Source organism: Mya arenaria, chromosome 7, assembly GCF_026914265.1.
Source record: "Mya arenaria isolate MELC-2E11 chromosome 7, ASM2691426v1".
Lineage (NCBI taxonomy): Eukaryota > Metazoa > Mollusca > Bivalvia > Myida > Myidae > Mya > Mya arenaria.
In genome coordinates, this window is record NC_069128.1 from 29,842,426 (window position 1) to 29,865,020 (window position 22,595).

Below are 22,595 nucleotides of genomic sequence, written 5' to 3' on the forward strand. Positions count from 1 at the left end.
AATAAGAAGTATCGGGTAAAATATAAGGGATTGATATGCATTTGTTGATAATACATGATCATATTTTTGGCGTGTTTAGGGCCTTAAATGCGTTTTTTGTTGATTCCATACTAGTTTAAGTTTTGGTTTCAAGGGTTTCGATGTTTTGGAACTAGTTTATAACTTACAAAAACGCCCTAAGTTTGCTTACAAAATGAAACTGTAAGATTTACTTGGAAAGAGTTGAGAAAAAGTCCCGTCTAGGAGCAGCAAACTAAACTACGTGTCCATTTGTTCTGTCTGTACATGAATCAAGCGTGATGTACAGCATGGCTACAAGGCGCGTCCCAAACTCCACGCAGTGGTTTCTTCCCTTCGTTGCATAGTAACCATGACGACATATCAACACGTGGTGACTATCAAAGTCACGTGACAGGGAATCAAAATCATATTTTCCTTAAATATATGCAAAATGCATTATTTTTCAGTTTAAAAATACAACAACAAAAAAAGACAACAATGGGAAAAGAGAAAAAAAAATGAAAGGGAAATTACTGCGTCATAGAAATGGCTTGTCCATGTAGTCCGAACAACGATAGATTTACTGTTCACTATTTACTGTTGTATCACTGAAATAGCTGGACAACATTATATGTTGTATGTCAATTGCATGCAAAATTAAATCTCATTTATTCAAGTCAAGTAAATATTTTTGTTCAAAATACAATGGAAATTGTCTGGAATTAGAAGGGCGGTTCCCGGAATTGACGTAAGAGGGTGTGTGACTTAGGGGCGCAACCTTTTGACATGCGCTCACCCTATTAACCGAAATTTATTTAGTTTGAAATGTTGGTATGGGGGTTGGGAGTACTCCTTTAAGAAATTGTTCCCTAATTCAAGTCAGAAATTGTGCATTTTTAGCGTATGCTATTACTTTTTTTCTCCGATATTGACATTAAATGTAAATCTGGACGATTTTATGGGACGCGCCCATCCACCCCTCCTCCTGGATCCGCTAGTGATTATAAAGCTGTAATTATAAGTGGCAAATGAGTTATTGTATGTTCCACGTACATGTTTGAATGTTGTTGTTAAATTATATGTTCATGTTTATAATCAAGTTAATCTACAAATGAATGTCTTAAAAATGTCAAGCTTGATTTATCCTAAACTGTAAATTGTTCATTGATTTTTTTTTCTCGTATATGTTTTTAATTTTATTATTAATCATGTTTATCTTTGATATGAATTCATGTTCTCAGAGAAATCATAGAACTTTGTAAAATTATGAAGTAATTTGTGTTGTAAAAGTGATATATATTTTCATACCTTTTTCATGTTTTCAACATAGTGATTGTTTTACCATTGAATCCATTCCAATGATAATGGACTATTTATTGTTATTATATGTAAAATACTTTCAACGAAAAAAGCATTATACATGTTGAATGCGAGAATCTTGATGCTCTTTGTCAATCGGAACACCTCGGCCATTTCCGCCAAATGACGAGTCTCAGATGTATCCGGTGCAATAAAAGTAGTTCGTAAAATTAAATAATAATAATAATAATAATAATTAGTTGATGTGGATTAACGTGTAATTATTTATACTCAGTTTAATTTGTTTCCCAGTGTAAAGTGCATTTAACTTCCTAAAAATTAAGTCCTTAATAGGTTTCACCACTAAATTTAAATTACTACGCGATCTACTTGCTGTGAAATTAAATGTAATGAAACTGCCCATATACATCCGAGGTTGCGTTCGAAGGAAAATCGCCGAGGTGCTCCGATTGGCTTTTTGTGTGTAAATTGCTCGAAAATGAGTCTTTCACCATTGTTCTAGTGTTGCTTTATCTCTCGACTGTATACACATGTTCTAGTGAATTTAAAATTCAACTATATTTTGCATTATAATTTTAATCAAAATCGATTTCAATTTATTAGTTTGTATCGATTCAACCAACTTTTAAAGCAATTAAAAATTGTTATAAATTGATTTCGGAAAACAAAAATAGTGTTGTATAAATAAGTTTTTTTATTATTATTATTTAATTGTTTTTAATTTCAATTTGCATAGGCCACGAAGCTTTATCAGAATAAATACGATGGCATATCAAACAAATACAGCTGGTAGTTAAGCAAAGTCATGGCAGATATATCAATGCTTGGGAGTAGGATTTGTTATTGGTCCCAGATTGAGGCTTTGATATTTCAATTTCTAAAGTGACTCTCTTATTTAAAATCAATACAAATATAAATGTTTAACTACTAACTTCTTACTAAATAATGCATTTTTAGAAGATATTAAATACTGATGACAGGATTGTTACCGTGTATTTAAAAGCTGAAGACGCAAAGATATTAAATGCCTGGTGGGTCCTAAAATATTTACAGTGATCAACTATCCTCTCATAAGGTAGAAGTACCGTGTTTGCTGCAACTTTCTTTCAAATTAAACAATATATCCTTCATAAGAACCATTGTTTTCGATTTCTATTTGTTCATTTCGGCATATTAAAACAAGTGTATTAAGTGTGATACATCTTATTTGGGAGTAAGAGTTCATCTTTAATGTGTTATGGGGGTTTCTAACTTCTAAATCAATTTAGACCACGTAGCTTTTTCTAACGTCTGAGACGTAATCTTTACCATGTTTCTTGTTATCGATGTTCTCATCGGTTTTGTCACACTTGAATGATTGATTTGGATAAAAAGAATATATTTCAAAACTTTGTTTTATTTGTTGTTTCTGTTATCCTCATAATCGAATGAATGCATCCACTGGAGTCCCAAAATAACCAAACTAATAATGCGTTCACCGGAGTCCCAAATTTACCAAACTAATAATGCGTTCACCGGAGTCCCAAAATAACCAAACTAATAATGCATTCACCGGAGTCCCAAAATAACCAAACTAATAATGCATATATTGGAGTCCCAAATTAACCAAACTAATAATGCATTCACCGGAGTCCCAAAATAACCAAACTAATAATGCATTCACCGGAGTCCCAAAATAACCAAACTAATCATGAATGCATTCACCGGAGTCCCAAATTAACCAAACTAATAATGCGTTCACCGGAGTCCCAAAATAACCAAACTAATCATGAATGCATTCACCGGAGTCCCAAATTAACCAAACTAATAATGCATATACTGGAGTCCCAAATTAACCAAACTAATAATGCATATACTGGAGTCCCAAAATAACCAAACTAATAATGCATATACTGGAGTCCCAAATTAACCAAACTAATAATGCATGTACTGGAGTCCCAAAATAACCAAACTAATCATGCATATACTGGAGTCCCAAATTAACCAAACTAATAATGCATATACTGGAGTCCCAAATTAACCAAACTAATAATGCGTTCACCGGAGTCCCAAAATAACCAAACTAATAATGCATATACTGGAGTCCCAAATTAACCAAACTAATAATGCATATACTGGAGTCCCAAATTAACCAAACTAATAATGCATATACTGGAGTCCCAAATTAACCAAACTAATAATGCATATACTGGAGTCCCAAATTAACCAAACTAATAATGCATATACTGGAGTCCCAAATTAACCAAACTAATAATGCGTTCACAGGAGTCCCAAATTAACCAAACTAATAATGCATTCACCGGAGTCCCAAAATAACCAAACTAATAATGCGTTCACCGGAGTCCCAAATTAACCAAACTAATAATGCATATACTGGAGTCCCAAAATAACCAAACTAATAATGTGTTCACAGGAGCCCCAATTTAACCAAACTAATAATGCGTTCACCGGAGTCCCAAATTAAACAAACTAATAATGCGTTCACCGGAGTCCCAGATTAACCAAACTAATAAAGCATATACTGGAGTCCCAAAATAACCAAACTAATAATGCATTCACCGGAGTCCCAAAATAACCAAACTAATAATGCTTTCTCCGGAGTCCCAAAATAACCAAACTAATAATGCGTTCACCGGAGTCCCAAATTAACCAAACTAATAATGCATTCACCGGAGTCCCAAAATAACCAAACTAATCATGCGTTCACCGGAGTCCCAAAATAACCAAACTAATAATGCATATACTGGAGTCCCAAATTAACCAAACTAATAATGCATATACTGGAGTCCCAAAATAACCAAACTAATCATGCATATACTGGAGTCCCAAATTAACCAAACTAATAATGCATATACTGGAGTCCCAAATTAACCAAACTAATAATGCATATACTGGAGTCCCAAATTAACCAAACTAATAATGCATGTACTGGAGTCCCAAAATAACCAAACTAATCATGCATATACTGGAGTCCCAAATTAACCAAACTAATAATGCATATACTGGAGTCCCAAATTAACCAAACTAATAATGCGTTCACCGGAGTCCCAAAATAACCAAACTAATAATGCATATACTGGAGTCCCAAATTAACCAAACTAATAATGCATATACTGGAGTCCCAAATTAACCAAACTAATAATGCATATACTGGAGTCCCAAATTAACCAAACTAATAATGCATATACTGGAGTCCCAAATTAACCAAACTAATAATGCGTTCACAGGAGTCCCAAATTAACCAAACTAATAATGCGTTCACAGGAGTCCCAAATTAACCAAACTAATAATGCATTCACCGGAGTCCCAAAATAACCAAACTAATAATGCGTTCACCGGAGTCCCAAATTAACCAAACTAATAATGCATATACTGGAGTCCCAAAATAACCAAACTAATAATGTGTTCACAGGAGCCCCAATTTAACCAAACTAATAATGCGTTCACCGGAGTCCCAAAATAACCAAACTAATAATGCATATATTGGAGTCCCAAATTAACCAAACTAATAATGCATTCACCGGAGTCCCAAAATAACCAAACTAATAATGCATTCACCGGAGTCCCAAAATAACCAAACTAATAATGCTTTCTCCGGAGTCCCAAATTAACCAAACTAATAATGCGTTCACCGGAGTCCCAAATTTACCAAACTAATAATGCATTCACCGGAGTCCCAAAATAACCAAACTAATCATGCGTTCACCGGAGTCCCAAAATAACCAAACTAATAATGCATATACTGGAGTCCCAAATTAACCAAACTAATAATGCATATACTGGAGTCCCAAAATAACCAAACTAATCATGCATATACTGGAGTCCCAAATTAACCAAACTAATAATGCATATACTGGAGTCCCAAATTAACCAAACTAATAATGCATATACTGGAGTCCCAAATTAACCAAACTAATAATGCGTTCACCGGAGTCCCAAATTAACCAAACTAATAATGCATATACTGGAGTCCCAAAATAACCAAACTAATAATGTGTTCACAGGAGCCCCAATTTAACCAAACTAATAATGCGTTCACCGGAGTCCCAAATTAAACAAACTAATAATGCGTTCACCGGAGTCCCAGATTAACCAAACTAATAAAGCATATACTGGAGTCCCAAAATAACCAAACTAATAATGCATTCACCGGAGTCCCAAAATAACCAAACTAATAATGCTTTCTCCGGAGTCCCAAATTAACCAAACTAATAATGCGTTCACCGGAGTCCCAAATTTACCAAACTAATAATGCATTCACCGGAGTCCCAAAATAACCAAACTAATCATGCGTTCACCGGAGTCCCAAATTAACCAAACTAATAATGCATTCACCGGAGGAATTTATCGGGTGAGCCGAAGGCGAACCCGATAAAATCCGCAGCCGAGCCAGATAAACTTTCTCCATCCACGGCACTAACCTAGTATTCTATTTATCCTGTTACTTTGTTTAATTAAACACTATAAAACCTTAAAATTAATAAGAATCTTTAAAAGTAAGGGGGACAACTGTTTTTTCCCTGTTGACGTCATCACACTCGGTATCCATGTTTAAATCGCCCCCAATATAGTTCTCAAAACTGTTCAACTTTTTTAGTACGTTTATATTCAAAGTCATTGCATTTTAATTCGTCAATATCAATTCAAAACATAAAAATACTTTTAAACGTGCATAAGCATGGATCAGTCTCCAAACATTATCTGATGATGTAACAATTATTCCGCAAGTCAGAGAGTACAGTACACAGGTCAAAAAGATCACGAGTGTTTACAAACAATCGCAACATATGAAATGGATTTAAATGATGTTGATAGTGTTGAATGATCATAACTGCACAGGCAAAGATATCATTCATTTCTGTTGTAAGTGAGATTTTGTCATTCACCACAGAAATGGAATAAACTATCGACGAGTATCGTTGAATGCTGTTTCACAGTTTCCAGCATTTGCTGGTGGGGTAAGATTTTCACATCACATGTAGATTTCAGGTCGATTGTTCTGCCAGTGTCATTATTTTGCATAATGATGGGACTTTATGGGCGAGTGATTGTTGAGGTCGGCTGTTAGTGGTCCATTGATAAGATACTGAAACAGCATTTCTGCTGTTTTTCTGACATTGCAGAATATATAAAAGAAGTTCGTTTTCGCGGTCACATGACCACCTGACTGTAGATAAACATCACGTGGTCTACTATCCTAATAAACTTAAGTTTACACGGCACCTTGTTATTGGACCAATTTGTATGCAGGTGACAGGATAATAAAATATCTTTGTCAATAGAATTGTGTCGTGGTTACCACTGTGGAACGGTGTATGTCATAAGGGAAATGATTTTGCATTATTTAATAATAGGGTGTTTTCAAAACTAACCCTTTCTCTAACTCTTTACCATATCTAAAAATTCGAATCCCATAAATATTCGATTTCGTTGCTTACATATCACTTACTCTATGGAACGGTCAGTAAACTCCAGAACACTTGAGGGACGGGGAGGGGGGTTAAAGGTACTCGCTCATGGTTTGGTTTTGTAAAATGCGATTTTTTTGTATGACGAAACATAGTGTGGCAAATCATTAGGAGTGTTTACACTAAGATACCAATAGCTGGAACCCTTCAGCAAATGTTGATATTTATTCAAATATCGTCTTTGAAGACCACAATTTGCATTAATGCTAACAACTCTTATAATCACCTTATTGCAGTTTTGTTGACGTGTGATTGGTTGATTGAGATTATCATGTGATGTCACCAATGTATTGTTAAAATGTTAAAATATCTACCGCTTTTGTAAAACAAACTCGTGGTATAAGTTTCGGTTAGCAATTTTCATTGTCTTGTCTTTACCGGCATGGGTTCGGATCCCAATAAAACCAAAATACTTTTGATTCTGTAACTGTTTTGCTGTTTTGTTTTTTTTTTCTGCAATTTCGATAGCATAGAGTAAAACTATGATAAAATTATTTTTCTCAGATGCATTACCGGGAAAACTAAATTTAGGTCCATAAACATGAGCGAGTACCTTTAAACCAGGTTCAGAAGATTGAACCTCACGTTTAACTGGCAAATGGAAATTACTATGCGATCTACTTGCAGCGTAGTTTAATGTCAAGATACCGTCTATATTATTCGATGGAAATGGCCGAGGTGTTCCGAATTAAACGGTAACAATGGCCACTACAGCCAAAGTATTCATTATCCCATCAACTTACCGGCCCTTTGTAGCCTGCATGTTTGTTTTTGCCTGAATAATATAATTCAAATGTACGTTTTAATTTATTAGGCAAGTTTCGTCGGAAGAACAAAATACATTAAATGCAAAGTTTAAAAGTACGACACTTGATTGAGATTGTTGAGTGGGTGCATGGGTCATTTTCCATGCTAGAAACTGAACAGCTACATTGAAAAAGATAGAAGCCGATTGGAGGGGCACTAAGAGAGGGGCACCAGAGAGGCAGAAAACCAATCACCAGCACAGCGGTCTCCCTTAGCGAGCAGATAAGATATCTGCCATCGAGTGACATTCAAAATTTATACACTAAATTTATTAACAAAAATAATAATTGGAACAAAGAACAACTCTTAAATACATAATATATTTTATATTTTCAATAAACTTTAAATATTTAAAATATTTCCGAACCGTCCAGCTGCGAATCTATATAATTGTTTGGCCGTGTTTAATTAGCCAATCCAATTCTTTAAAATGCGGGCTTTATATATCCATATCTCTTTTTGGCCCGGGTCGCTAACTGATAAAGATATTGTAGAGGAGGCATTTGTGCTATAGGACGAGGCTAATGCTGTGTTTAAGGGCTAATTATCAATAGTTAATAATTGAATTGTAGTGTACATTATATATATATATATATATATATATATATATATATATATATATATATATATATATATATATATATATATATATATATATATACTGTTTTCAGTAAATTCATTGCGTTTGGCGTTCGGTTTAACGACTTCGTCAGAGAGCTACTGACCTTATATGAAATAATACCTTCTCACAAGTCTCACAAGCGCATTTGATTTGTCTAACCTTAAAGCTTGTAATGAGTAAACACGTGTTTACGTTAAGAAAAAGCCACACGCTTCGCTAGTGATATAGTTGTAAAGTATCCTCTTGATACAGTCCAAACGGCGGGGGAAGAAAAGAGATTTTATTATTGTGATATATTTTCCTTATCAAACTTGATACCCTTATATTACCCATGAAAGGGACTCAAAAGGAAACGCTTGGCTAAAAGTAGTCAGCGACTGAGCAAGAGGTTTTCGACAAGGTGGAGAGCATTCTCTCGCCTTCACCCATCTTGGTGTAATGACATGTCCTTTCGAACTTCGTACGGAAGTGTCGTAAATTTTGTTAGAGCTTGATGTTTTACCAAATGCAGAATGTTCGGAATTATGTCATAGGATATGTAATTATATCATATCATATCATATCATATCACATCACTTCCAAACTCTGAGAGAAACTACAGCGACTTCAAAAAGAAATCTTGCTTTGACGTCCACTGTTAATTTAATGGTTTGTTCATTATTTATCACTAGTTATACCAAAATGGTGTTTAAGCTGGCGGTCAACATTTTAACTGTCTCAGATTGAATGTTTTCCAAGGATCCATACATGTACTTCGAAGTGGTTTTATAAAGTTCTGGCCGTACATTTTAACTTAATCGACTCTGCTTGATATATATATGAAAACGAAGAACTTCGCACTAAATGCTATTTGTCTTCCGGACTTGCTGGCTATTACCTCTTGTAAGTGCGTAGTATGTGGTATTTGGTGCAATACACAGAGAGAACATTGATCGCTCCTAAGCGTTAGAAACGCAGTTTAAATTTGAATTATTTTAGGGTTTGATTTACAAAAGTATGTTAAATCCGTCAATTGCTGTTTTTATATACAAGAAAGTTAAGTAAATTTGTTACAGCAAAATTTTAAATAATCGTTACTAACAAAATATGTAGGTGAACCCCCTACACAGAAAAGTATCCAGGGAGGTCACTGCGTTGGAGACTATGTCGACAATAATAGTGTTCATTAACCTGTTCTTCCGATTTCCGGTATTTAGCGCATGCGCATAGATGTAAAATAATTTCAGAGCTCGGAACATCGAAGAAAATACTCAAGAAAAAGTGGGCGTTTAAACAAGTAAACGCAATGCGATTGTAGTATAACTTTAAAAGTAAAGTAAGCATTTCTTGTTTCCTCAATATCTTGCAGAAATAATGCTCCAAATCCTCCTATATTCCCGTTAAACTTATTTTTATTTGATTTAATATTTTACTGTCGCACCGGCTGCTGTCAATGTAAACAACCTTGTATCGTCGTGTGCTGTCACAATAATTTGGTTGAAACGATTTTGGGCATATATGATTTATGTTTAGAAAATAATATCTTCCAACTGTTATTGTGATAGCTACATGAAAAAATAACTTAATTTTGATATAGTATTCCAATTATTTGGACTTGTGAGTGTTGCTTCAAATTTCAGTGAAATATGGACATTAATTTAAAATATGATAAAAATTTTAGTCCATATAATGTTAATGTATGGTTCTGATACCATAGCTTTATGATACACTAGATAAATATCAAGTGCCATGATGTGGTCCATGAAGCAGTCTTAAAGTGAAAGAACGAGTGTATGCCTGAGCAGTTTGAACCTTGTACCTTTAGACCCCTGGTCAACATCATACAACCATGTCGCCATACAATCCTCCCTCTTTTACCAGAACAGAACCCCCTAGACCTGGATATGCTGCCTGTTACTGCCCAATTACTTTCAGACTCTACCAAATTACTTCTGACACCATTTAAGTGTAAGAAAGAGGGTATGCCCGCTGATTGGCGATATGAACCCTATACCTTTTGACTGGCAGTCAACACCACAACTGCGTCACCATAAAAGCTAGCTCAACAGTGAGGCTGTTGGAAGTGCCCTATATGACTGACACTACAAGTCTCTATGCTACATTAAGTTAATATTTTGTTAAAGTCTGAATTATGCAAATTATAAATAGTTGTTATAGTTGAACACAACTAAGCTATTCCCTATTCAACATTAATGGTACCGTATTTTCCCGACTATAAGGCGATCCGCTTATAAGACGACCCCCTAACTTTGCCCATGAAATCTGGTGTTTTTGTCTCGACTCGTTTATAAGACGGGGTCGATTTTTAAAGCCGATCCAGTACTTGAAATTCACCAAGTCTGTGATAATGTTCAAGCAGTCATTATCAACTAAATTTGTTCATTTGCTTAGGATAATTAATTTTTATTTTCCGATGGTATGGTATGTTTGAACCAGCCTAGACACAATTTTGGGAGTATTGTGGGTTCATACGGTATTTGATTGACCTATTTTAATACAAACCATTACATGTGTTAATGAGTTAAATTTTCGTTTGTTTGGATTGCAGTTGATGGGACTTCAATTTTGAGAAATAAATAACTATTGATGATTGCGGATAAATTAATGTCACAATTAATGAAATGTGTATTGAAATCTGCCAGTTACATGTATGTGCATGATATATGCAAAGCCTTATAGTAAGGAAAAAGTAAGTTTTATAAACGACATAGAAAAAAAAATCATTTTGTTTAAATTATTTTTTGTCAAAATATTTTAATTTTAAAGGTGGCAAAATATGTCTCCTGTGAAAATCAACGTGTTTGGACCAATAACAAGCGTTATATCGGGTGTTCATCTAGCGAAACAAAGCAGATGGTCGTCTTAATACGATGGGTGTGATCGTGTCACTTTTATTGGGGTGTCATCAACAGACAATAAATAAGTCAGTTGAATACCTTATATTGAATATTTCTGATTATGACTCTATTCTTTATGAAATTATTATAGACTCGCCTATAAGATGGGCCCCCTACTTTAAGGTTAAAAATCAGGACCAAATTTCCCCGTCTTATAGTCTGGAAAATACGGTAATAGGCAAAGTTCAAATTTAACAAAATAAGCCAATTGATTTAAACAAAGAAAAGGTATGTCAAGTTTCTAAAGAAATCTGTCTCTTTAAAGTTAGGCACCATTAGTATTTCAAAGAATTCATGTTGCATCAGGCAGAAAGTAAGCAAAGTTCTAGGCCAGAGAAAATATTCAATCTCTAGATGTCTTGAAATATTTCTCTCTGATTGCAGACTTGGACTAAATTTAAAGTATAACAACTATTAAGTATACAGGTGCATTTCTTAGACTTTAACAAAATATCTGTCTTAAGTAGTATTCTCACCCTGGACCACATCTGGTCACTTGGCATTTAACTATAACGTACCTTATGCTTTAAATTCTATCCAATATTTTCAATCAGAAAGAAAAATTATATGAATATCTTAGAGATTAAGAATTAGTTAAGGGGTTATTATTTTTTATTCCTGTTCCTTAATATCCCTTGACTGTAAGTTGAATGCAGAAGGAGTGCTTGTACCGCAGGGCTCTCGCGAAGGCGGCGACTTGGGTGAAGTGGTCGCCTAAAATACCCAGACTTTGCCCGTTTTTTGTCATCAAAGGGACATTGACTTTGCCGACAATTTAAGCACATTGTAAATCTGACAATCAGCGAGTATTTGCCACTGTCCCATCCGTCAAAACATTACAATTAGCCATCCATAATTGGTAACTGTTAACGCATTATCATGTAAAAGACTTCAAGTTGTAGTAGTTTCATGTTATTCTTTAGGTCCTGTGTGTAGAGATGTCTCTGTTTAAAGCCCGGGACTGGTGGTCCACGTCTGTGGGGGAGGAGGAAGAGTTTGATAATGGATGTCTGTGTGTGGCCAATGTTGACAACAGTACTGACGAAATAGGTAGGCTGATGAGTATTTTAAAGTAATAAATATGTAAAAAATTATTTTTTGTTTGACACAGTTTTTCTTTGAGTCATTTTCTTTCCAACTGTTTTCTGACCAGTTTGGCAGTGGTCGAAATTAACACAAGCCCGCAAGCCCTGCACTGGCAAAATGTCTTCCAGGCTTGCCCAATTTCTGAATTTTATATAGCAGGGCTAATGTTCAAAAATTGGATGCCAAGTTATAGTATATGAATTCGGGCTTGTTCATCCAAAAGTCTAATTTCAATGACGGGTTTGTTGTTAAAATTATGCCTCATTCTAAAACATAATATTTCTTTAATATGAAAGTAAAATTCCCAAAGTCTGTTTAAAATGTTTTTATAGATATAAATCCCAACAGTCCTGAAACTAATGACTGTGTGTGTTTTAAAATGTTTTTATAGATATAAATCCCAACAGTCCTGAAACTAATGACTGTGTGATTTTCTTTGTTTTTCAGATAAAATTGTGATAGGAAGTTATCATGGGATTCTTCGAATATTCAACCCAAAACCAACCAAAACAGAAAATGGCTGGAGCGGTTTCAGACCTGAAGATGTCTTACTGGAATCCCCCTTACAAAACCCCATTCTTCAGCTTGAAACTGGAAAATTTGTCTCGTAAGAATTCCATACATGTTTCTAAATCTAAATTTGCAGTTCAGGGTGAGAGTAGTCTAATGGTATAGGTGTTCGCCTTTCACTTAAGAGGTTAAGGGTTAGATCCCCACCGGGGGTACTGTCTTATTGCCTCTCAAAAAAAGAAGAACACAGTACTGGTTTCTTCCCAGGAAACAGACTCAGGAATGGTCTTATAAGCTTTCAGATTTCGTCACATTTGAGCTTAAATAAACCAAATTAGCAGTTAAAAAATTGGTTTCACTACTGATTCTAGGAACTAAATAAAGCCTCGGAGAAATATAAGCAACATTTCTTTTTCATTTAAAGATGTAGTCTGACTCCCAAATAAGATGTTCCACAATTAATTAAATACCATTGCTTTAATTTACCGAAAATGATGAATAGAAAATATTGACAACAAAAGTTCTTATGAAGGATATCGTGTTTAATTTTAAAGAAATGTGCAGAAAACACAGTATTTTTTTCGTATTTTTTCTTGAACGATAGTTCATCATTGTAACTCTTTTAGGGCCGACCAGTCATTTAATATTTGTGTATTTGCAGCTACTCAATACTCTGTTACAGTCTTGTTATCAGTTTTTAATATTTTCCATTGATGCATAATTTATTTAGTAGTTAAAAGTTTATCACTCATTTAAACACAATATATGTTTGTTTTACATGTATTGATTTTGATTACACGAGTCGCTTAAAGAGATTACTTATTATATACCCATGTGTTCTTTATTAAGGGTTAACTTTCTAGTGACTTATGGGGACATAATTTGGACCTTGTCCCGACCCCAAAAAGTATATATTTCGCCCAATTGTTGTGCCAGAATTCTCCTCCAAGTTATGTTTATAAGGATAAGAATATTATCAAATAGGGGCCCAAAACAGAGATGTTTTCCTGTATAAATCACAATTCTAGATAATTTAAATATATATATTTGTCGGATTTCCTGTCTTTTTATGACAAACAATACATTTATACTAGATAAACTCCAAACCCAGCCCCATTTCCGGAAGGGTGAAAGACAGCCATTTTGTATTTTTTATTAAAAACAAAATATATTCTTCATTAGAAGTTATAAATCTGTCTTCACATTGCAGAAATTGCTCGGTAAATGGACATACATTTCATTTAAGCAAATGGACTCCCGTATAAAGCAGATCTTCTACCCAGTAGATTTAGCCTTCAGACTATTGATTGTTTCTTTGCTCTGCAAGATTGAAGAATGTAATTAATTAGCCATTTCCGAACAGGGATGAATGAAAATACCTGATCATTATAGTCAGCATTAAGACATGCTAGATGCATGTTCAAAATAGATTTTTTATTGTATCTTGTTGGCTCGACTGTTCATAGAATAAGGAGAGCTATGCTACTCACCCTGGCGTTAAGGTTTTGCATGTAAGCACCTTTAAGTCATTATCTCAGTAAATACATCATTTATTGCATTGAAATTTTGGATATGTATTCCCAACTATCTAACCTATTAAATAAACGAAAATAGATAACACTTATTTGAATATAATGCAATTAATAGGCCCTTTATTATTTGACTTAGAAATTCTGGTTAAGGTTTTGCATGTAAGCACACATAGGTTAATATCTCAGCAACTACTTGATGTATTGCATTGAGACTTTATACAATGGTACTCAACCATCCAATCTACTTTTATTATAAAATGTTGCATGTTGCCACATTTATGTTAATATCTCAGCAAATACATCATGCATTGCATTGAAATCTAATCTAACAGTGATCCATGCATGTTTCGCCAAAACTTTTCAATCATTACACTGAAAAGTGGTGGAATAGTCAAGCGCGCTGTCTCTGTGACAGCTCTTGTTTTAAGTCTATGTAATATGTTGTCTTCAGGTATATTCATGTACTTGGCCATATTTATTAACAAGATATGATGGTAAGGCTAAAAAAATATGTCTGGTAAGGTTAACATCCTTTTCTAAAACAGGTAGGGTAGGTAGGCTTTTTAATTTTTTTATTGGCTTTAAAACATAATTGTCATCATTGGGGAATCATGTGTTAGAGTAATATTCTGAATAAAGCTTTAAAGCTGCACTCTGAGTCTCACAGATTTACCGTTGTTACAACTTTTTTAATTTTTTGTATTGTAAAGAGGAAATTTTTGCGTAAATAGATGCAAACCAATGATAAAAGATTGCTGATTAATGTTTTATGGCTTAACCGTTACTAACGGTTTAAGAAAAATGCATAAAACATTAAAAAAATGAACTTAAATATGAAATTTTGCGATCTAATTTTTTGTCAGCAGTCTTATATCACTGGTTTCCATGTATTTTTGCAAAAATTGGCTCGTTCCAAGACAACAAAAAAAGTTGTCAAAACGTTAAATCTGTGAGAGTGCAGCTTTAAAGGTTTTAATCTTCATATTAAAACACAGACCTAATTTTGTTTTTTCTTTAATCAACTGACTATAAAATCGGTAGGGTCGGTGCCTATTTTAAAGGTAGGGTCGGGTAACCGGAACCAAATGTTTTTAGAGTATTTTTGGTCTTCTAAGCAATAAATTTGTTCACAGGCCATTAATACCAGACATATTGATTAGAAGACCAAACTAAGTGTTTAGCGAGCAATGCCTATTGAATGCCTTTATACTAAAGCAGATATTTGCTACAACTTTTATTTAATTATAAGCAGTATTGTTTTAATTGATATTTTGGCAGATTTTGTATTTGCGTCTTTTATCAATCCCTGAAAAAAAATAATCTAAACTTCTGTTAATTTAAAACAACCTTAAGTGTTCATGTGTTTTTCAGCGGTTCTGACAAGCTTCATCTAGCCATCCTTCATCCTAGAAAACTAGCAGTCTACAATGTTGCAGGTATGATGGGGCATTTTCAACATTTTTAAAGAAAAAAATGTTGTCAATGAGTTATTATGGTAGCAGCAATTAAATGGTATTGTCATTGGTACATGTATTCAAAAACTTCAACCTCACTCATGACTGGAAATCCATTCACATACTACTTTGTACACATGCCACCAGAGACAAAATGCAGAGCAGAGCCTGTAATTCTGGCAATAATTATTGTTGATTCATTCTCCAGTTTGATCGAAAGAACAAGAACAGAGGAGCATTGGCATCTGTTTGTGATACACTTGTTTAGCTCCATTGGTGTTTGGTGTTTTGTTTTTAAAGGGAATGGACACCAGATGATACAACCGCAAACAAAAGGAGAAAATTGTCGAAAACTTACATAAAATTGATATTATTTTAATCATGTGAAATTATGTATGATCATACTAGCTCCTATTGACAATATATAGTAAGTAGTCAAATGAGAAAACTGTGTTGTATCATGTGAGCAATGATTAGACATCTCACAGAGAAGCAAAAATGCTGAACTTTCAGAAATTGTAGCTACCTTAGTTGTAACATAGGCAGTGGTAAAAAAATGTGTGATCAAATTACCAAGATCAAGTACTAAATACATTACTATTAAAAACGTGGGATTTTGTTGCCTCGACATTTGGAAGTGAGGCCATTGATATGTATGAGTATTGATGAAAATGAAACCCTTCAAAATTATGGCCATCCATAGCAATCCGTGCAAGGAAAGCTTGTTTCATATTGAGCATATTTCTATCATTTCAAGCCATGACGGGGGCAGTTGAGCATGGTATACAGTACCAGATGACGCTAGCGTATGAACACAAGCTTCAGAGAACGGCTTTCAACTTCTGTTTTGGGCCTTTTGGACAGGTTAAAGGTCAGTTGATGTTAAATTATCTTAAAGTAATATTTGAAAAAAAATATTTGTAAGATTTTTTTTCTTGTTTTTAAGCTACTACTTTTTCATGTTTGTGTGTTGTTGTTTTTCCATTATTCAAAGAAAACATTTTTTCCTCTTGCTGGTTACAATACCGGTATCCTCATTTCCATTTTTTCATTATTTTTTGTGTAAAATAAGTCAAAATTTGATGATATTAACTGCAATGTGTTCAGAAGGGAGAGCACTTACAAACGTAAGCAAACTGTTTAGTTTTGTATTCCTGTTGCAACACAGTGCATACACTACAAACGGGGAACCAAACAGCAAACGTTTGCGGCAAACATATTTACTGATTGCAGTGGTCGACATAAGCACAAGCCCGCAAGCCCTGCACTGGTTAAAATTACTTTCGGGCTTGCTCAAATTCTGAATTTTATATAGCAGGGCTTGTTCAAAAATATGATTCCATGCAATAGTATAAGAATTCGGGCTTGTTCATCAAAAAGTCTAATTTCGATGACTGTGATTGTATGGCAGAGTTATAATATGTGATTGTAACCTAACAATTTTTTTTTGTGACATACAATTGAACACCTGTTTGTGTGTATGTCAAGTTGTGAAATACAATCAGAAACCAGAAAATTGTTTCATTGTCTGCTTAACCCTTCAAAAAAGGGAGAATTTCACGAGTACATACAAACTAATATACACTGTGGCAAATAACAGGCAATGTAAGCTTTGGGCAATTAAAATCTAAATTATTTTAAATAATTGTTTACAACAAATTATAAATTTTACATCTATGTCATCTTTTATTATTTATTTTTTTTGCAGGGAAGGATTTTATATGCGTGCAATCAATGGACGGCACGGTGTCTATATTTGAACAGGAAAGTTTTGCGTTCAGTCGGTTTTTACCGAACGCACTTCTTCCTGGACCAATCAAATACCTTCCTCGATTGGACAGCTTCATTACAGTGTCATCACAATGGCAGTTGGAGTGCTATAAGTAAGGAAATACTTGAGGGGGGGGGAGTTTGAAAGTGATCCAGTGGTATTGGTGTACGCCCTTCAGTTAAAAAGTTGTGGGTTTGATCCCCGACCATGTTGAGCGTGGTCAAGTGGTATAGGTATCTGCCTCTCACCCAAGATGTTATGGGCCCGTTCTCCATCAGGGTGAGAATGGTCTAGTTGTATAGCTGTCTACCTCTCTCCCAAAGGTTGTGGGTGCAATCCCTTCCGGGGTAACCTTCTTATGACCTCTCAAATTGTAAAGGTTTGTGCCCATGAAATGGTGTCAAGAGTGATTATTTTATATGCTAACAGCTTTCATCACAATCAATCTTATATAAGGGCTATTCCATTTTACAAAACGCCCGAGAGAAGGCACTTTAAAAACATACGTCCACGTCCACGCACAAACTATTTAAATAATTGCCTTCCCTCTGTGGGTTATATGTTTAACTGGTATAGCCCTAATTGATGTTTAGTAAAATTTATTGCATTATATATTTTTGTACTATATCTTATGGGAAGCACACTTCAACTCAAGGTCTTTTTCAATATTCTTTCTGAAATGACAACTTAATCGCGAAATTGGAAAATTTTATCTCTAAATTGTATAAATGGGGAGTAAGTTATCCAAATTCGGAATTCTGCATTATATTAAAGGAATTTTCTTGGAGAATGTGTCGGGATATAAATCAATAAATAATCTAAAAATAAATGTGAGATGCCCCAAAATAGCTCTCAATCAACATGAAATACGTGTGATTTAAATCATAATTGTATTTGTTTCAGGTACCAAGTGCTAGCACAGGCGACTGACTCCAAGTCCAGGGAGGAGTCACAAAGCATCAAGTCTGGCAAAAGAGTTATTGTAAGTTTGCAATATTTTTCATGTGTTCAAAAGCCTTTACCTCATCATAGATATAAAAATAATTTTAACTATTTTATAAATAAGAAAAAAAAAAGTAACAAATAATCTTATAGAATACAATAGCGACGTAGGAGATAAAGACTGGTGGGTCGGGAATAAAATATTCGGAGACCAAGCTCTGGATAAAAGTGTTGTGTTATAAAATAAGAATTGGTACAACCAAGTAAGGTAGATCGTTTTTGGAGGAAATATTGATTTTTTCATTGATGGTGGGGGGAGGGTGAGTGGGGGTGGAGTCAACATGTCTGTACGGATTGTGAATCAAAATTTCAGATAGGGATTATAGCAATCTTGATCACATTTCTTTTACTGAAAGCCTTTGATTATTTTCAGCCTGACTGGTGTTTCAACATTGGAGAGCAGGCAGTAGACCTAGCTGTGGTCAGTTTTCAGACCGCTCCTCCATCCATATTGGTCCTAGGTAAGTTGAGTCTAGAGCCTGGTTTAATGTGTTAGATAATTGATAATTTTGACTGGTGTTCCAACATTGGAGAGCAGGCAGAAGACCTAGCTGTGGTCAGTTTTCAGACCGCTCCTCCATCCATATTGGTCCTAGGTAAGTTGAGTCTAGAGCCTGGTTTAATGTGTTAGATAATTGATAATTTTGACTGGTGTTCCAACATTGGAGAGCAGGCAGAAGACCTAGCTGTGGTCAGTTTTCAGACCGCTCCTCCATCCATATTGGTCCTAGGTAAGTTGAGTCTAGAGCCTGGTTTAATGTGTTAGATAATTGATAATTTTGACTGGTGTCCCAACATTGGAGAGCAGGCAGAAGACCTAGCTGCGGGCAGATATTTGGCACAACACCATCCATATTGGTCCTAGGTAAGCATAGTTTAGAGCCTGGTTTAATATGTTGGATTTTCAATAATTTTGACTGGTTTTTCAACATTAGAGAACATGCAGAAGGCCTAGCTGTGGTCAGCTTTCAGATGGTCCCACATTCCATACTGAGTCTAAGTAAGTTGGTTTAGAACCTCGTTTCTGAGTGTTATAGAATGTAAATAATGTTGACAAGTGTTTTAAATTTCAGGTATACCAGGGCTTTTTCTCCCCATTTTGGGAAAAGACCTTAGACATTTTGGGAAATTTTGCGTCGTGAAAATGCGGAAATTGGGAAATTTTACAGTGAAAAGAAAAAGCTGTCTAGTCTCCTGTGAATTAGGAAATGATTTAAAATTAGTTTATATTCCCTTTAAAAGACCCACAATGGCTGAAATATCATTCCTTCGGGTGTAAATATCTATTGCAATAAATCATGACAGATAATATTTCATATCTCTGAATGTGATGAAAATCAATGAGTTCAATTACCAAAAAAACTTCACATCACATAATTTATTAGGATGTTGTAAATGAACCAGTACAGGTATAAAGAATTTCTAAAAAAAAAAATTTTTTTTTTTTTTTTGGATTGGGATTTTTTTCTGACGATTGGGAAAAATATCTTATATTTTGCTTTGGGAATGGGTCCGATAGTCGGACCCGTGGGTACTATAGAAAAAGCCCTGTATACTTAGCCATCAAAACCACCTCAACCTATGCTTGTCTTAAAAAAGTTCATCTAGAATAATACTAATCAAGTTTTACCAAAAAGCCAACCCTGATAATTTTTATTAGCTTTAACGGGACCTCAGAGTTGTGGTTTTAATACACTGATTGGAAATGCTATCGACATAACATTCATTTTAAGCCTGGATTTTATTATGCCCCCACAAAGTGGCGGCATATAGGGTTGCCCTTGTCCGTACGTACGTCTGTCTGTCTGTCTGTACGTACGTACGTCCCGAAGATTGTTTCCGATCTAATTCTTGAAAACCGTTTGTCCAATCCTCACCAAACTTTAAACACATGTTTGTGACCATAATATCTTGATCAAGTTCGATAGTCATGGAAATCGCTTTAGTCATTTAGGAGTTACGGCCCTTTTTTGCCAAAAATACTTCAAAAATATATGTTTCCAATCTAATTCTTGAAAACTGTTTGTCCAATCCTCACCAAACTTAAAACACATGTTTGTGACCATAATATCTTGATCAAGTTCGATAGTCATGGAAATCGCTTTAGTCATTTAGGAGTTACAGCCCTTTTTTGCCAAAAATACTTCAAAAATATATGTTTCCAATCTAATTCTTGAAAAGTATGTGTCCAATGTGGATCCAACAAGTTTTTTCCTGCCTGAATGGCGCCATATAACCTATACAGTCTTGCGATGCCGTAAAACCCAACTCAACTCAACTTATCCTATATGTGCAGATTATCCTGAATAATCATTATGGCTTATTTTCTGTGACAAAAAATCGAAGTGGGGGCATCCGTGTCCTATGGACACATTTCTAGTTTTTTTTAAAACACACAAATGATTTTGGATCAGATCCGACCACACAGCAAACCTTATTATTGAAGAGAAAACAGTTATTGTCTTAAGATATTAGAATATGGTCTAGAAACTAGCCATTTAACTTTTGCTGAACCAAGCATGTTTTTATATCCTTTCAGGGGAGAGAAATCTGTTCTGCCTCACAGAGACGGGGCAGTTGCGGTTCATGAAGAAGTTTGACTACGACGTCAGCTGTTTTACACCCTATGCCTCAAGTAAATAAAATGTTTATTCATTTTAAAAGATCAGATCCCAGGTTTGATATTTACACTTATAAATTGATGTTTTATGCTGATTTTTTTTTTAAGCGTTATTAAAGTTTTTAGCCATAAAACATGAAATTTCCAACATAGATATGAAAAATGCGATTTGATCTTTTGTCAGCAGTCTTATGTCACTTGTTTCAAGACATTTATGCAAAAAGTAGCTCATTACAAGACAAAAAATAAAAAAAGTTGTCAAAAACCTTCAATTTTTCAAAGTGCAGCTTTAAAGGAAAGGCAAAAGGATCATTAACCTGATTGTCTGTTTCAGTAACGGAAGGATCCATCAACTACTTGCTGGCTTCTCACACACAGACATTGATGATTTACCAGGATATTGGTCTTAAGTGGGCTGCCAAGCTGGACAGTGTGCCCATCATGGTCCGAGTAGGAAACTTCCAGTAAGTTTATCAAAAATATTGTATGTATTTTGTTTAGACATTGCGGTCAAGGATAACCTGTGAAAGTGCAAGCAATTATTTCCAACGGGGTCCTTTGTTTTTGCGGAAGGGACAGCACGCCTTTAAATGCCGAGCGCCAGGCAAGGGAGCCAACTTTTAACGTCTTTTGGTATGACACAGCCAGGGATCGAACCCACGACCTCCCGCTCCGTAGGCAGATGCTTAACCACTAGGCCACGGAGAGGGTATAACATATGTTGACACTGTGCCTATAATAATCCGAGTCAGAAACTTCCAGTAAGTTATTCAAATATGTTGACACTGTGCCAATGTTGGTACATGGGGACAGACCCGTCACTTTTCGAACCTCTTCCTGTCGAGAGATGAACTATCATTACATGGATTGGGGAATAATTGTTTTCCTTTCTATATCACTTACAGTGAGTTGAAGGGGGTAATAGTCACATTAAGTGACACTGGCAGACTTGAATGTTCGTACCTGGGGACGGACCCGTCACTATTCATACCTCCACCAGTGGAGAGTAGAGAGCTGAACTACGGGGACATGGATCGTGAGATGGCTCAATTACAGAAGGTTATAAAAGACCAACAAGCAAAATCAGGTAAGTAGTACAATCTGCATGGTACAATCTGGATTCTTCAAATAAGGGAGATTCTGACTCTGGGCTATTCCATTTAAACATATAACCCCCGGGGGGAAAGGCACTTTTGAATGATGCCACCCCCCTACAGAAGCAATTTACACTTGAGGGGTCCAAATCGCCGAAAAAAGACACCCACATATACTACTATTTAAATAATTGCCTTCCCCTTGGGGGTTATATGTTTTACTGATTTAGCCCTCCCACACTATTGGTGGTAAAAAGTTGTAACTTTGTCATGCATGGAGATATTGTAAAAGTTACAATATGGGGACTGACTTATATATACAGTCACAACCATTTGGCTCTATATTGCTTGGCTCGATTTCCCCGTTGGCTCAAACTCGATGTTAAGGACTGATTTTGTTTTACACTTTGTA

The 22,595-nt window shown here is 35.1% G+C and overlaps 1 protein-coding gene across 1 annotated transcript in view; it reads left to right on the top strand.

Annotated features, from left to right (window-relative positions):
• Positions 1-9,421: 9,421 nt before the first annotated feature.
• The window catches only part of LOC128240777 (protein PTHB1-like), a 41,224-nt gene continuing 28,050 nt past the window's right edge, over positions 9,422-22,595 (top strand). Inside the window, exons 1-11 of the mRNA XM_052957651.1 lie at positions 9,422-9,532; positions 12,038-12,164; positions 12,648-12,807; positions 15,614-15,678; positions 16,454-16,567; positions 17,405-17,579; positions 18,371-18,449; positions 18,843-18,930; positions 21,009-21,104; positions 21,424-21,553; positions 21,995-22,176. Coding sequence (XP_052813611.1) covers positions 12,053-12,164; positions 12,648-12,807; positions 15,614-15,678; positions 16,454-16,567; positions 17,405-17,579; positions 18,371-18,449; positions 18,843-18,930; positions 21,009-21,104; positions 21,424-21,553; positions 21,995-22,176 — 1,201 coding nt within the window. The 5' untranslated portion in view covers positions 9,422-9,532; positions 12,038-12,052. The remainder of the gene's footprint in view (positions 9,533-12,037; positions 12,165-12,647; positions 12,808-15,613; positions 15,679-16,453; positions 16,568-17,404; positions 17,580-18,370; positions 18,450-18,842; positions 18,931-21,008; positions 21,105-21,423; positions 21,554-21,994; positions 22,177-22,595) is intronic.